Source organism: Phymastichus coffea, unplaced genomic scaffold, assembly GCF_024137745.1.
Source record: "Phymastichus coffea isolate CEN01 unplaced genomic scaffold, Cenicafe_Pcof_1.1 PCOF00044, whole genome shotgun sequence".
Lineage (NCBI taxonomy): Eukaryota > Metazoa > Arthropoda > Insecta > Hymenoptera > Eulophidae > Phymastichus > Phymastichus coffea.
Window position 1 is genome coordinate 2,338,826 of NW_026706855.1, and position 12,738 is coordinate 2,351,563.

A 12,738-nucleotide genomic window follows, 5' to 3' on the forward strand; every position below is an offset into this window, starting at 1 on the left:
AAAAAACTTCACAGCATTAGATTTAACATTTTTATTGGATGAACGCAATTGAACAAACTTTGTCTTTTTAAACGAAAAAGAGGCATTTCTCAATAATAAACGGATACTGAAAGAAAAAAATTCCAGAAACTTAAGAAACGTTCGTTGAAAACTGTATTGCTTGCTGCTGTATTATTTATGTTTATTGATAGAAGTTCAAACCAGAAATATATAATTATTTTTATTTAACACATTTTTGCTGATCGATTCATAGGCTTGAAAGAAAAAAATTTGTTAAAAATTTCATAAATAATCGTAGATATAATTACTATAACATCATTAGATTAAATTCGATCGTGCATAACTACTCGACGCATCTGTGCATTGTCTCTATTTGATTTCTTTTAAGTATACAAATGTGCATTGTATATTTTTTCAGCGTATTAAGTGTAAAAACTTGTGCACGGTACACAAAATATTGCAATTTAAAAACGCACATCATCCAACATTGTCTTCATAAATATATTGATACGATTTAATACTAGGTAGAATCCAACGTAAATACGTTAATTAATTTCACATAACAAAAGAAAAACAAATCGAATATGTGTGTAAGATAGAAACGAAAAATCAGTACAATTTCAACTATAAGAATTATTTGAATTTTAAGAAAAGCATGTTAATTCTTCAATACAATAATAATGCCTCCTGTCATAATATTCACTGTGCACTCGTGTAAAAGAGTGTGTGTGTGTGTGTGTGTGTGTGTGTGTGTGTGTGTGTGTGTGTGTGTGTGTATATACACACGTGCTCGCCAGACTAGATTGATTTTCACGCGAGCGCGTTTGGCAATGGAGATTATCCTCTTTTCTATAAAAAGCCTATAGGTAACGTATAGTTCGATTGGTCGCTTTGAGCTCACTTATAAAATACAAAAGCCCGTATTTAAACAAACCGTCGTTGGCTTTTATGCAAGAACAATAAGTGACAAGGTTGGCTTTTCTCTTTTCGTGACTAGAATTGCTTTCAACCTCTCTTTGACTCACTTTTGTCGTCGTAGCATATTACCCTTTATTTAGTTTTGTCGAACCGAATTATTGGCTCGCGATGGGTGGGTATTGTTTTCGTTTTCTTTTACTTTATTGTTTTTTGTTAATTGTTTTGTTCAAGGATTGTTTTTGCTCTGTTTTGTCAAGGTTGTCAACAATAATAAGCGTTTCAGTCTTGTTTCTTCGATTTATCATCTATACCGTTGGTCGTCGCCGCTTGTACCTCTTTCCGTCGCAATTGCCAGTCTATTACCAAACGGCCTGTCAACATGAAGAAAAATACCTGCAAGACAAATGCAATGTTATATTGCGGTCGTACTAGCTATTCGTGTTATAATAGAGAGAGAGAGAAAGAGAGAGAGAGAGAGAGAGAGAGAGAGAGAGAGAGATACTCACTAGTGCCGGTGCAATCCTCTCGAATTTATCGTTGACCATGTAGTGGGAATATACTGCCATTACCATTAATAGTAGCAGCACTCCGTTACAAGCGTTTTTTATTTTATCTGCAACAAATTTCCAGATTTATTTTCAAGAAAATTCCAATCTAACGTTAATTCATAAATAATAAGTAGAAAACTACTTGATATGGTCAGACGCACACTGATCGGCAAACAATATATCTTATTGTTCGGCGAGCTTGAAGCGTGTAAATCATTCCTAGTACTGCAGCGCGTGAAGCAAGTTTTTGACTCTCAATGCCAAACTTTGTCGGATAATATTTATGCATTACACGCTATCCCTTTAATCTGAGACTTTTCATTGTTGGTTTTGAAAGTCTACACAATGAGTTTGACTTGTGCTCTAAACGTAAATTAAACAACTAGAACGTTTATCACGTGAATTTTCTTTTTAATTTTTAAATTTAAATTAATTATTTTTGACGATCTCGTCCTTTTAGAACTCGACTATAAAATATTGTCTATGGTCATTAAAAGTTTTACAGATTGTTTTAAGAAAAACTCACGAAGCAGTATTTTTTAAAAGGAAAACAAATCAACGTGGATTTCTCAGTCGCCTACAGCACAATATAGTAAACAAAGAAGTAATTTATTCAGATGAACCTACAACTCGGTATAAGTGCCATAGCCAATCCACAGACGATCTCGAGTGAGCCAACGACTCGCCGATACCATTTGCTTGGTACTTTGAAATCCAGTGTACTCGCCAACGGGAACACCTTCGCATACTTGACGTACTCCTTCCTCTGCAAAAAAAGCACATCAATTATCGTGAGAAACGTACGTGCGAGCGCGAGGCAAAGGCCACTTGGCCTCGTGCCAAGTTATTGAAGTCGCTCGTGCAAGCAACGCACAGCAATGACACTAGCAGAAAATAGACCATCAGCCCCCCCCCCCCCCCCCACCCCCCACTGTAAATACACATATTTCATATATAGATGTGCTACTCACGACAACCATAAAGCTATGTGTCTGCCGCAATGACTCATAATTTTTTTCAAGGTACACGCGAGTTCAAAGTCGCCGAAAGATCGACTATTAGAGCGCTCGCTAAAATCTATTTATAATGAAACACGAATCGCTTTATTTCGACGTTGTCGACACAACGCAACATTTTTCTTTCGCTCGTTTGCAGATTTTAGGCTGCTGTTGTTCATTTCTTTCGCCTTACAAATGACTCGTGGCACTGTGTGCTTCAAAATAAAAAGCATTCAACCCGTCACGTTCGTAATGGGAAAATGGCAGAATGAATGCGAGCATTCGTTTTGTTAGAACAATCGAAATCCGCAAATCGAAATCAGCATTAATCGTCGCTTGTTCATTGAAGGCTATTCACTTCATGGGGAGGCATGTACGAAAATACCTAAATATAGATGGAACACCGACTTCCTGCAAAGCAATTTTCCATTTTCAAGACGGAAAATACGCAAATACGGGTGTTCGCATATTGATGCGCGAGCAAGCAATTCAAGCGTTAATTTTTCCTCTCCCGTCTACACCTTGCCAATTATTCTTTAATGTTTCTTTACAACCGTATTGGATATACCGTATGAAAATATTGAATTCAGTCTCTCCCACGCTGTCAAAATTATATAACCACGCCGGTAAAAAAAAAGAGCGAAGTATCACAAGGCGAAAATTACATAAGTGGACGTATAGATTTGAGGGTTGCGCCCCTTCGATGGTTAGATATTGACCGTCTCGTGACTCATGGCTGCGTGTTTGTGGACAACGATGACGTGCATCCCATTGATTTTCTTTTTCCCGACTCCCCCATGAGCCTTTTGTTTATATGCCAAATGTGTAAATCCACCAAAAATAAATAACAACATTATGAAGCATGCGTTCGACTTTCTATTGAGATCATAAATTCAAAGAAAACTCACGAGGTCCTTGTGAAGGTCCTTGCTGATGTGCGAGGTGAGCTTCATTGTGCCGACAAACACGAAGAACAAGCCCAATAGGATGGACAACGATTTTAACACTATCGAGCCCATCTTTTCCTTCTTTTACTTTTGTTCTTTTGAGGGACGGCACAACAAGCTCCGATTTCGCGGAAAAATAAGGGAGCAAAATAAACAACACACACGCGCACTGTGACAAAAGACGGAAGAGAAGAAGCAATAGACACTAACTGGGCGCAGCCCTTTGGCGAAGTTCGAGGACATGCATCGTGAATGATGGTGGTGGTGCAGCTGAGTCGCGTACGAAAGTTCTTGTCCCTGGCCACTGTGTGATTGACGACAGGCAGGCAGAAGACAAGTGTCCCCGAAGCCCCAGACTCAAGCCTGTTTTTAGAATCGCGTTACCCCCCCCCCCCCCCCCCCCTATTCGCTTTTTTAGAGCCGGCGGATACACGTATAGCGGCTATTCTCCCTCCACTCTGGAAAATCGTTATGTATGTACAGCTGTTTTGTCACGACACTAGAGACATCTAGCGATAATTTCACATGTTTTTACTGTGCACCGTTAGGTTTCATATGTTTGTTTGTTTGATGGCTGCGCGCATTGACAACGACACATCGACTTTTGTAGATTTTGATACTTTTGTCACGCACGTATCGTTAAAAGGAGTGTAACCCGCTAGGTTCCGGCGATCTTTTTTTCTTTGTCTGTTCGAAGAGAATTAGGAAATATAGCACACTGCATTTCTTTTTTGTTTCTTGAAAGAGGTGGTTGAATGTGCCAGTGAGAGGATTGTTTTTATGTGATATGCGAAGTTATGGATTTTTTGTTTACAAAATAGAATAATGCTTTTGGAGTTTTTTGTTGAACAAACAAATCTATGCAGTGATCAAACTGTAACGATGTAAGGACATCAACGATCTCATTAAATTGTTTTGTATGAAAACTGGTGTATAGTTTAACAGACTATGCATTTTTTACAGATGCTAGTGATGTTACTGAAAATGTAAAGTTCATAAATCATTGATATAAGATTCAATAAAAATGGCAAGCTTACGAGGACATAAATCCTCAGAGCCATATCAGGAGTTGGATGAGATCCGAGGTGCAGAGTTGAATAATGTAATAAACTCTGCGGTAAGGAACCACATGTCCAGTGATTTTGGCCTTGACAGGTCACTAGAGCTTACATCTGTTGCTGTTGTTCCGGATGGTATTTACTTTGTTGTGTAATATTTCTAAATAGTATTGTTAAGATATAATTATTGTGTATATTAATATTTAACCAGAATTAATGGCTGTAAAATATAATTTTCCAAAATAATCAATAATTAATGTTACTAAAGATTTTCAATGATTTTATGTAAAGTACTCTTGTAATTTTGTTATATTTTATTAAAACCCTATCTAATCTCAAACTAAAAGGTTGATGGAATGTACATAATGTATTTCAAATGTACATAATTATTAAAAAAATGCTTCGAATGTAACTTGTGAAAGCTATCTAATTCATCTAACAGTCTATATCTTCAATCTATTAAAGGGTATGGTTAATACATTGACTTGGGTATGAGTAATCTTACTGAGTTGTGGAGCATATAAGATTTCCATTTTTGTGGTTCTGCGCTTGAAATGAAACTGATTTATCTTTGCATCTCTGCCAAATTGTACTATTGTTTGCAGATTACTTTAGCTTTATGGTGAGCCCAATTAATATACTATATTTTTATGTAATGTACTGTATTTATCCATGTATAAGATTTGAAGAAACAAAATTCAATTTTTTTTTATTTTTTCATCCACACAAGAGTATCTTATCTATGGAGGCATCTTATATATAGATAAATATGGTATATCATGTGTGTTGGAGTGTGCTTTAGGCATTATAATTTCAATATAATTTAATTTTTCTTAATTCATTATTTTATAGATTAATAGAAAGTATCTTGTTTATATTGTAAAATGTGAATTAGCATTTGATATATCTTTTTTTATTAGATACTTTCACAGTCAGTCAAGCTATCAATCTCTTAGGCTTTGGAAGATTTCAAGTGAAACTTTCGTTATTTACCGGTCTATGCTGGATGGCTGATAGCATGGAAATGACCATTCTTAGTATTCTTAGTCCAACATTACACTGTGACTGGGGAATCTCAAGGTATCAGCAAGCCCTAACGACAACTGTAAGTAAATGTTATTCTTGTAATAGATTTAGGAATATCCATTTATAAAACCATCTCCAATAATAATTTGATTGTAGGTAGTTTTTCTGGGAATGATGCTCAGTTCCACATTTTGGAATAACTTAAGCGATCGTTATGGTAGGAAAAAATCATTGACGTTATGCGGAGTATTACTATTTTATTATGGATTTTTAAGTTCCTTTGCGCCAAATTTCTTGTGGATTTTACTACTTCGCGGACTCGTCGGATTTGCTATTGGCTGTGTTCCTCAATCGTTAGTTTAAACTTTTAAAATATTCTAAAATTTATATATTTTTAATTTTACGTGTCTCTATTTTTAATGACAGAGTAACGTTGTATGCTGAATTTTTACCAGCAGAACAGAGAGCAAAATGTGTGATTCTTCTAGATGTAAGTTATCCTTCGTTTTTTTATTTATTAAAGATTATGTAATAGATTATTGATTCATATGTTTCTGTTACAGTGTTTCTGGGCACTTGGTGCTTGTTTTGAAGTGGCATTGGCATTGGTGGTAATGCCACATTTAGGATGGAGATGGCTACTAGTTTTATCAACAATACCATTATTTTTATTCTTTATAATAACACCGGTAATTCGATCATACCTTTGCTTTTGTTTGCTTTCTATAAAAATAAAAGTATAAGTTGATTTGAAATTTCAGTGGCTGCCGGAATCAGCTTCCTACGACATGATGATGGGACGCACAGATAAAGCACTCACAACATTAGAAAGAATAGCGCGAGAAAATGGAAAGCCAATGCCATCAGGGCGTCTTGTAATCGATCGGGTATATCCATCGAGCCGAGGAAAATTGGTCGATTTGTTGAATAAAGACATGTACAAAACATCAGTATTACTCTGGCTTGTTTGGTAAATACATTAAAAAATTATAAATTTCCTTGAAAATTCAGAGAATTCTAAATTGGCTATTGTCACAGGATGGCAAGTGCATTTTGTTACTACGGAGTCGTGCTCATGACAACAGAACTTTTTGACACATCAGCCGATCAATGCGGTGACCAAGTAGCTGAGGAACGAATTCAAGAACGCCAATGCTTGATAAACTGTCAACTAAGCCGAAGCGATTACATGGATTTATTATGGACGACTCTCGCCGAATTTCCCGGTATTTTCTCTACAATCTACATTATAGAGAAAATCGGTCGTAAGAAGACCATGGCATTCCAGTTAGTGATGTTCGCTGTAGTCGTCTGTTTTTTGGGTCGTGCCTGTCGCCTCAGTCGTTTTGTACTTACCCTCAGTTTATTTCTTGCGAGAGGTTTGATTGCTGGTGTTTTCCAAGCTGCTTACGTTTATACACCCGAACTCTATCCAACGTACTTGAGGAGTACTGGTGTGAGTGCTTGCAGTGCAATGGCGAGACTAGGTGCTATGGTCACACCTTATATCGCACAGATTCTACTTAGGTGGTCAGTACCTACGGCTATGGGTACTTATGCGATTACTGCATTGTGCGCGGCTTTTGCCATTATTGCACTGCCCGCCGAAATAAGGAAACGTTGAGGCTCAAATATGAGATTTCATGAGCGATAAGATGGTGCATCTTTTTTTACGTGTTAATTTGAAAATGGATTTTTTTAGCGTTTGTCAATGACTGTAATTACAAGTCACTTTAAATCATTCTTTGAATGTTATGGTATTATTTCATCTATCAAGTACTTTAATTCATTAGTAGTTATTTCCAGTTATTTGAAAGTGTACTTTCATAATTCTATTTATAATCAAGTTCAATTAAATTTATTTAAAGATTGACGTGTATATTCTAAACTAAATTATGCAATCAAAAATTTATTATTGTTAACAAATTATCAAACTACACTGTTTTTCAAATCCACTGCCTTTCAAATTTAATGTTATTGCATAAAAATAATTTATCTACTGTTAGTTACTTCAAAGATGTACATATATATTTTTCATATAGTTGTAAGAAATTAAGGTACCCGTTTTCTTAAGCACAAACAATGTTTTATTAACTTAAGTAAGATTTTACACTTGTAGCGAATCGATAATAAATTATGAAGTTTCTTCACACGATAACAAACTAATAAAATTTGGACCTAACGATTGGTTTAAACATCAACAACCCTTAAAAGTTATGTTACATGTGATATCGCGTACGTCTTATTGCATTCATCCGCGCTTACATCGTCCATAGTAAAGTGTTTTTGTTCTCGCAGTCTTTCGATTGAAGCTATAAAAAATAGAAGCTCTGAATGTGTATGACATTGTTAGAGAGTTATTTTGAAGGTACACTTTCGCGGTAGCAAGCAAATACCGTCGCGATAAATTGATGCGCAGCATGACCAGTGATGAACGCCTGGATGTCCTGGATGTCCGTGTCCACAGCCTTTGTATCCACCTGCGAAGAGAGCTCGATAAAAGTAATTTTCCATTGAATTGCCGCGCGATATTATCAATATTTTCGCGATCGCCGGTCAACAAAAGCCAAAGCATGCTCGTTGGGCCGGAAGCGAGCGCGTGCACCGTACCTGGCATCGTGCCACTGCAAGCGCAGGTAGCTTCCTTCTTGCCGCCGCTCGAGCAGAATGTGCAGCAATGGTAGATGCCGCTGTGCCGCGCTGCGGCGGCGTTGTTGTCGAGTCGACCTGCGGGCAGAGCAAAGAAGAGCGTCGCGATGGGGAGCCGGCCTGGCGAGAGCGCAGTGCGCCGAGCACGTACCCGACGAGTCGACGGGAACGCCGAGGAACTCGAGCCGCTTGACGATGACGGGCTTGAGGCTCAGTATCTCGACACCGGAGCCGTTCGCCAGCAGGTCCTCGCCGATGAACACGGCGTCGATGAGGTGCCTGGCGCGCCGCAGCCGCGAGAACTCGCGCATCCGCTCGCGAGCCTCGCGCGAGTGCGACGACAGCGTGGAGCGACTTCGCCGCTGGGTGCAGGCTCGCGGCGCCAGGTCGCTGGCGGCCCGAGAGAAAGAGCAGTGAATGAGCAAGCAACGGCCCGAGAGCGGCGCCGGCTCACCTGTCTCCGGCCACGTCGCAGGCGGTCCGGGTCCTGCCGTCGGCCTGCCGGTGAGCGCTCTCCTCGCACTCGGTCAGCAGGCGGTCGAGCAGACTCCTCGCCCGTTTCAGCGTGGTCGCCAGCTGGAGCCGAGCTTGCGCGCCGGCGCTGGCCGCCTCCTCGCTCGCGTGGCCGCGGTGGCCCTGCTGCCGCCACATGCACTCTCGACAGGTGACCTGCTGGCAGGCCAGGCAGTGATACCTCAGCTGGCGCGTCGGGTGCTCCAGGCACACGGCCACGCGGCGGATGCGCTCCGCCTCCCACAGCGGACGGACGCGATGCGACTGCGAATACCGGGCTTCGTGCTCCGCGCCGCAGTCTCGGCAGAAGTTGCACAGGCACGCCGGGCAGTGCTGGGTCGCCTGTCGAGGTCGTGCGCGCGCTATTACGATTGCAGACTTTTCCCTCTCAGTTTCAGGCAGCTTTCGCGGTCGTAAAGCAATTTTCGAAGGTCGAAAAAGTCCACCGGTGTCTCGTCAGATGCGTTCGCTAACGACGAGCGTCCCGCGTCAATTCTCAAACGGCGACTCGAGAGGTACGCGAAAGAGGAGCGCGAAAGCTTCCTGATTTGTCTGGTTTCCCGACAAGACTTGTTCTCTGCTGGGAATACGAACGCGCGAGTCGCATAGCACACCTGGACTTCGTCGGCGCAGGAGTCGCAGCATATGGCCCGCTGCGAGAGTCGCCTGCGGACGGCGTCGATGACGAGCCTGTGCTGAAGCGAGTAGTGCGGCGGCGGAGCAGGCGAGCCGTGCTTCGGCAGAGGGAAGTCGCATATCGGGCAGCCTTCCTGCTGGCGTTGCACTCGGAGACCGTCGGGCTGGCCTCGCACCAGCCGGGACAGACCTGTCGGCATTCCGGTGCTTCGCTTTAACGCGCGTGCCGATTGGCATCTTTCCTCTTTAGAGGGACGCGCGTTACCCCGGTAGTCCTTGCTCATGAACTCGTTCACGCAGCCGTTGCAGACGGAGTGCAGGCAGGCGAGAAGTCGGGGCTCCTCCATCTTTCCGCTGCACCTCGGGCACCAAAAGTCCTGCTCGTGCAGCTCATCGTACACGGAAATAGCCCGACGACCGCTCGGCCGCCGCCGCCGCCGCCGCCGCCGCCGCTGCTGCTGCTGCTGCTGCTGCTGCTGCTGCTGCTGCTGCTCGTCCATCGACGACGTTCCGTCGGCGCACCCGCTGTAGCCGCTCGACCTGGGCAGGCAGGTCGGCACGTCGGGCTGCGGCGTCGGCTCTCTCTTCGCGTACGGCGACGATCTGTCCCTTGAAATGACGAATCGATTCGAAGTTTTCCGAGTGGACGCCGGCTGGAGATAGATACCTGTCGGATCCATTGCGGCTGATCTCGTTGCAGGTCACGCGCTTCTTTTTATTCCTGCACTTCCAGCTGCCGAAGATAAAAGTCTCTTTACTGGCTTTACTCTTGACGGCTTCATTGCTTTCCTTATCCATAGCCAGCGCACTTACAAGATGTCACAGTGTTCGGGCGCGACTCGCCTACACTCGCCACCCTCGCGCGCGCTCGGTTTCGCCCGATCGTGGCTCGGATCCATCTCCGGCCTTCGGCGATCGCGCCTAGCGCAGGCCACTCGGGCGCGGCACTGCGCGTCGCCGTCGGTCGCGCGAAGGCTGACTCGGGCCGGGCTGCCGCGCTCGCATAGCTATTTCCGTGGGCCGCGCCGGCCGCCGGCGTATTTTCGCGCGCCGAACGGAAAAATGAGGCGCTGCCGCGGCGCCGGATTTAGCACGAGCGTCGGCCGCTGCATATACCTGCTCCGCGAGATGTTTACCGCGCGTACGCGAATAATCCAATTTTAGCGGGTGTCAAAGGACAGGGAGCGCCTGTAATTCCGCGGGCATTCCGCCAGCGAGCGCCAGCGGCCTATTTATAACGAATCGGTGGCCGCGCCGCCGGCTGCCGGCCGCCTCGATCGCCCCGACGACTCGCGCGCGTGCGTCGCGGCTAAACGGCTCGTTGACGTGCCGCGTGTCGCTCACTTCCCGCGAGACCGCCGACAATGAACGTTGCACGCGCAGTTCCATTTACTTTTTTCTTTTATATGGGTAATTCTTGGCTATTTCGATTGACTTGTAACCCTTAGGTTACGGATTTTTTTTTAATTTGGCACAATTGTTGTACACATAAAAGTGAGATTTTTCCCAAATTTTGAAGACGATACATTAATTATATCAAAAGTTATTAACAATTAACGAAAAATGATAAACAATTTTCAAACGGCTATATTTTAAAAACTAATAATGATATCGAAGTCGGATTTTTTTGAAAATACTTATAATGCCTTAAAATTTCGTAATAATTACAATAAACAATTTAAACAATTGCTAATATCTCAAAAAGTATATATTTTTTTTTTGAAAAATTCTTGCTCCTGCGTGTTCCTGAGGATTTTTGCTATCGAAAACCATCAGAAAATTCAAGGGCCCGACATGTCGGAAGGTGTAGCCCTAATTAGAAGAAAACGCCTCAGCGTAAGACCACGAAGACGTCCCGCTGCCGTTGCGACGTACACCGAGGCATCTTCTTTTGATTAGAGCTACGCCTTCCGATATGTCGGGCCCTTGAATTTTCCGATGGTTTTCGATAGCAAAAATCCTCAGGAACACGCAGGAGCAAGAATTTTTCAAAAAAAAAAAAAATATACTTTTTGAGATATTAGCAATTGTTTAAACAAAAAGTTAATAACTTTCGAAAAAAATTTTTTATTGTTTATTGTTGTAATTATTACGAAATTTTAAGGCATTATAAGTATTTTCAAAAAAATCCGACTTCGATATCATTATTAGTTTTTAAAATACATATAATCGTTTGAAAATTTTTTATCATTTTTCGTTAATTGTTAATAACTTTTGATATAATTAATGTATCGTCTTCAAAATTTGGGAAAAGTCTCACTTTTATGTGTACAACAATTGTGCCAAATTAAAAAAAAATCCGTAACCTAACGGTTACAAGTCAATCGAAACAGCCAAAAATTACCTATATATTCGACGTAGGTAGAATCAAGGAAATCGAAAGCCAGTTAATAGCAGTTTTGTCGGAGTTGAATCTCGCTTACTCTCGATATGTATGCAGCAGTTTCGGCAAGTTATCTGTCAAAGTCAACAAAAATGAGGATCGAAAGATTTTTTTTGTTCTCCCCCATTTCAGAGCTCACAGCTCAAGAGTGATTTGCTGCGTGACGTCCCGGTATTTTCTCTAAAATCTACATTATAGAGAAAATCGGTCGTAAGAAAACCATGGCATTCCAGTTTGTAATGTTTGCGACAAAAAGCGACTATGAAACCCATCTGCAAATCGAAACGTGCAAGATAAAATCTTGACATTATAAGAGTCGGGCAAATTATGAACAGAAGTTCATCCTCAAATGACAATTGCAACAAAACAGTTATTCACAATAGATGTCAAAATATCGTCAGTTAATCATCTGCTTGCGATTACTGTGTGGTCTTCAGTTCTATTGAAGCGATAATTCAGTTGGACCTTGATTTGCGATTATTAAAAAAAAGTGTACAAGATATGTTTACTCTGAAAACGTCGAATATTATTTTTTAAGCATTCATAGTTTCTTTGCATTAGTAAGAGCTTCGTTTAGTATACGAACGAATGATCGTTCTCACGAAAATGATAAAATGAGTAAAATAAATGAATAATATTTTGCATTGCAAGTTCAAAAAAATCTTATTTTAGATTAAACTGGCGTAGATTCATAATTTTGTTAAGTCTACGTTAACACTTTAATTGAATGTGGCGAATAAAACTATCTGTCAAGCAATCATTCAACATATAATATATTTTTAATATGTTGACAAGTAAACAAAGTCGTCGGTTCTTACAGTTAGAACACGTCGTCGGACGTGCCTTTATCAGAATAATCTCCATTACTCCAAAATATTACTTATTTACAGAGACTTCCTAAAGTAACTAAGTAACTATTTAAAGTAACTGCCATTTTAACGCTAATATTAGCGTTGAAATGGTAATTGATAACAGAGGCACGTCGATATGTCTGTTATTCTGTTTGTTTACAGTCATCGTTCAAGTATCCAAATTCATATTAATTTTTCAAACCTCAACTCG

The 12,738-nt window shown here is 41.4% G+C and overlaps 3 protein-coding genes across 9 annotated transcripts; 1 reads left to right on the forward strand and 2 right to left on the reverse strand.

The window, feature by feature from the left end:
* Window positions 1-40: 40 nt before the first annotated feature.
* Window positions 41-3,784, reverse strand: LOC131664605 (novel acetylcholine receptor chaperone). Its single transcript, XM_058935846.1, has 4 exons — window positions 3,373-3,784; window positions 2,094-2,232; window positions 1,425-1,531; window positions 41-1,311 (listed from the first exon to the last, which is right to left on the reverse strand). The coding sequence occupies exons 1-4, from the start codon at window positions 3,481-3,483 to the stop codon at window positions 1,198-1,200; spliced, it is 471 nt and encodes a 156-aa protein (XP_058791829.1). The 5' UTR covers window positions 3,484-3,784; the 3' UTR covers window positions 41-1,197.
* Window positions 3,785-3,993: 209 nt separating this feature from the next.
* LOC131664489 (synaptic vesicle 2-related protein) lies at window positions 3,994-7,467 on the forward strand. 4 transcript variants are annotated; one of them, XM_058935628.1, is made up of 8 exons: window positions 3,994-4,295; window positions 4,375-4,604; window positions 5,390-5,574; window positions 5,652-5,848; window positions 5,922-5,985; window positions 6,059-6,184; window positions 6,257-6,465; window positions 6,534-7,467. In XM_058935628.1, exons 2-8 carry the CDS (start codon window positions 4,436-4,438, stop codon window positions 7,117-7,119), a joined length of 1,536 nt encoding a protein of 511 aa, XP_058791611.1. In that variant the 5' UTR covers window positions 3,994-4,295; window positions 4,375-4,435; the 3' UTR covers window positions 7,120-7,467. The 4 variants fall into 4 exon arrangements, with proteins under 4 accessions (XP_058791611.1, XP_058791612.1, XP_058791613.1 ...); XM_058935629.1 differs by having other exon boundaries at window positions 5,652-5,712; window positions 5,924-5,985; XM_058935630.1 differs by lacking the exon at window positions 3,994-4,295 and adding an exon at window positions 4,935-5,091 and having other exon boundaries at window positions 4,480-4,604; window positions 5,487-5,574.
* A 107-nt stretch (window positions 7,468-7,574) lies between these two features.
* LOC131664503 (E3 ubiquitin-protein ligase TRIM45) lies at window positions 7,575-10,276 on the reverse strand. Of its 4 annotated transcripts, none has more exons than XM_058935658.1 (8): window positions 10,107-10,276; window positions 9,961-10,026; window positions 9,559-9,902; window positions 9,272-9,483; window positions 8,599-8,813; window positions 8,296-8,534; window positions 8,106-8,222; window positions 7,575-7,975 (listed from the first exon to the last, which is right to left on the reverse strand). In XM_058935658.1, the coding sequence occupies exons 1-8, from the start codon at window positions 10,190-10,192 to the stop codon at window positions 7,845-7,847; spliced, it is 1,410 nt and encodes a 469-aa protein (XP_058791641.1). In that variant the 5' UTR covers window positions 10,193-10,276; the 3' UTR covers window positions 7,575-7,844. The 4 variants fall into 4 exon arrangements, with proteins under 4 accessions (XP_058791641.1, XP_058791640.1, XP_058791638.1 ...); XM_058935657.1 differs by having other exon boundaries at window positions 8,599-8,816; XM_058935655.1 differs by having other exon boundaries at window positions 8,599-8,999; window positions 10,107-10,275.
* Between the last annotated feature and the right edge of the window lie 2,462 nt (window positions 10,277-12,738).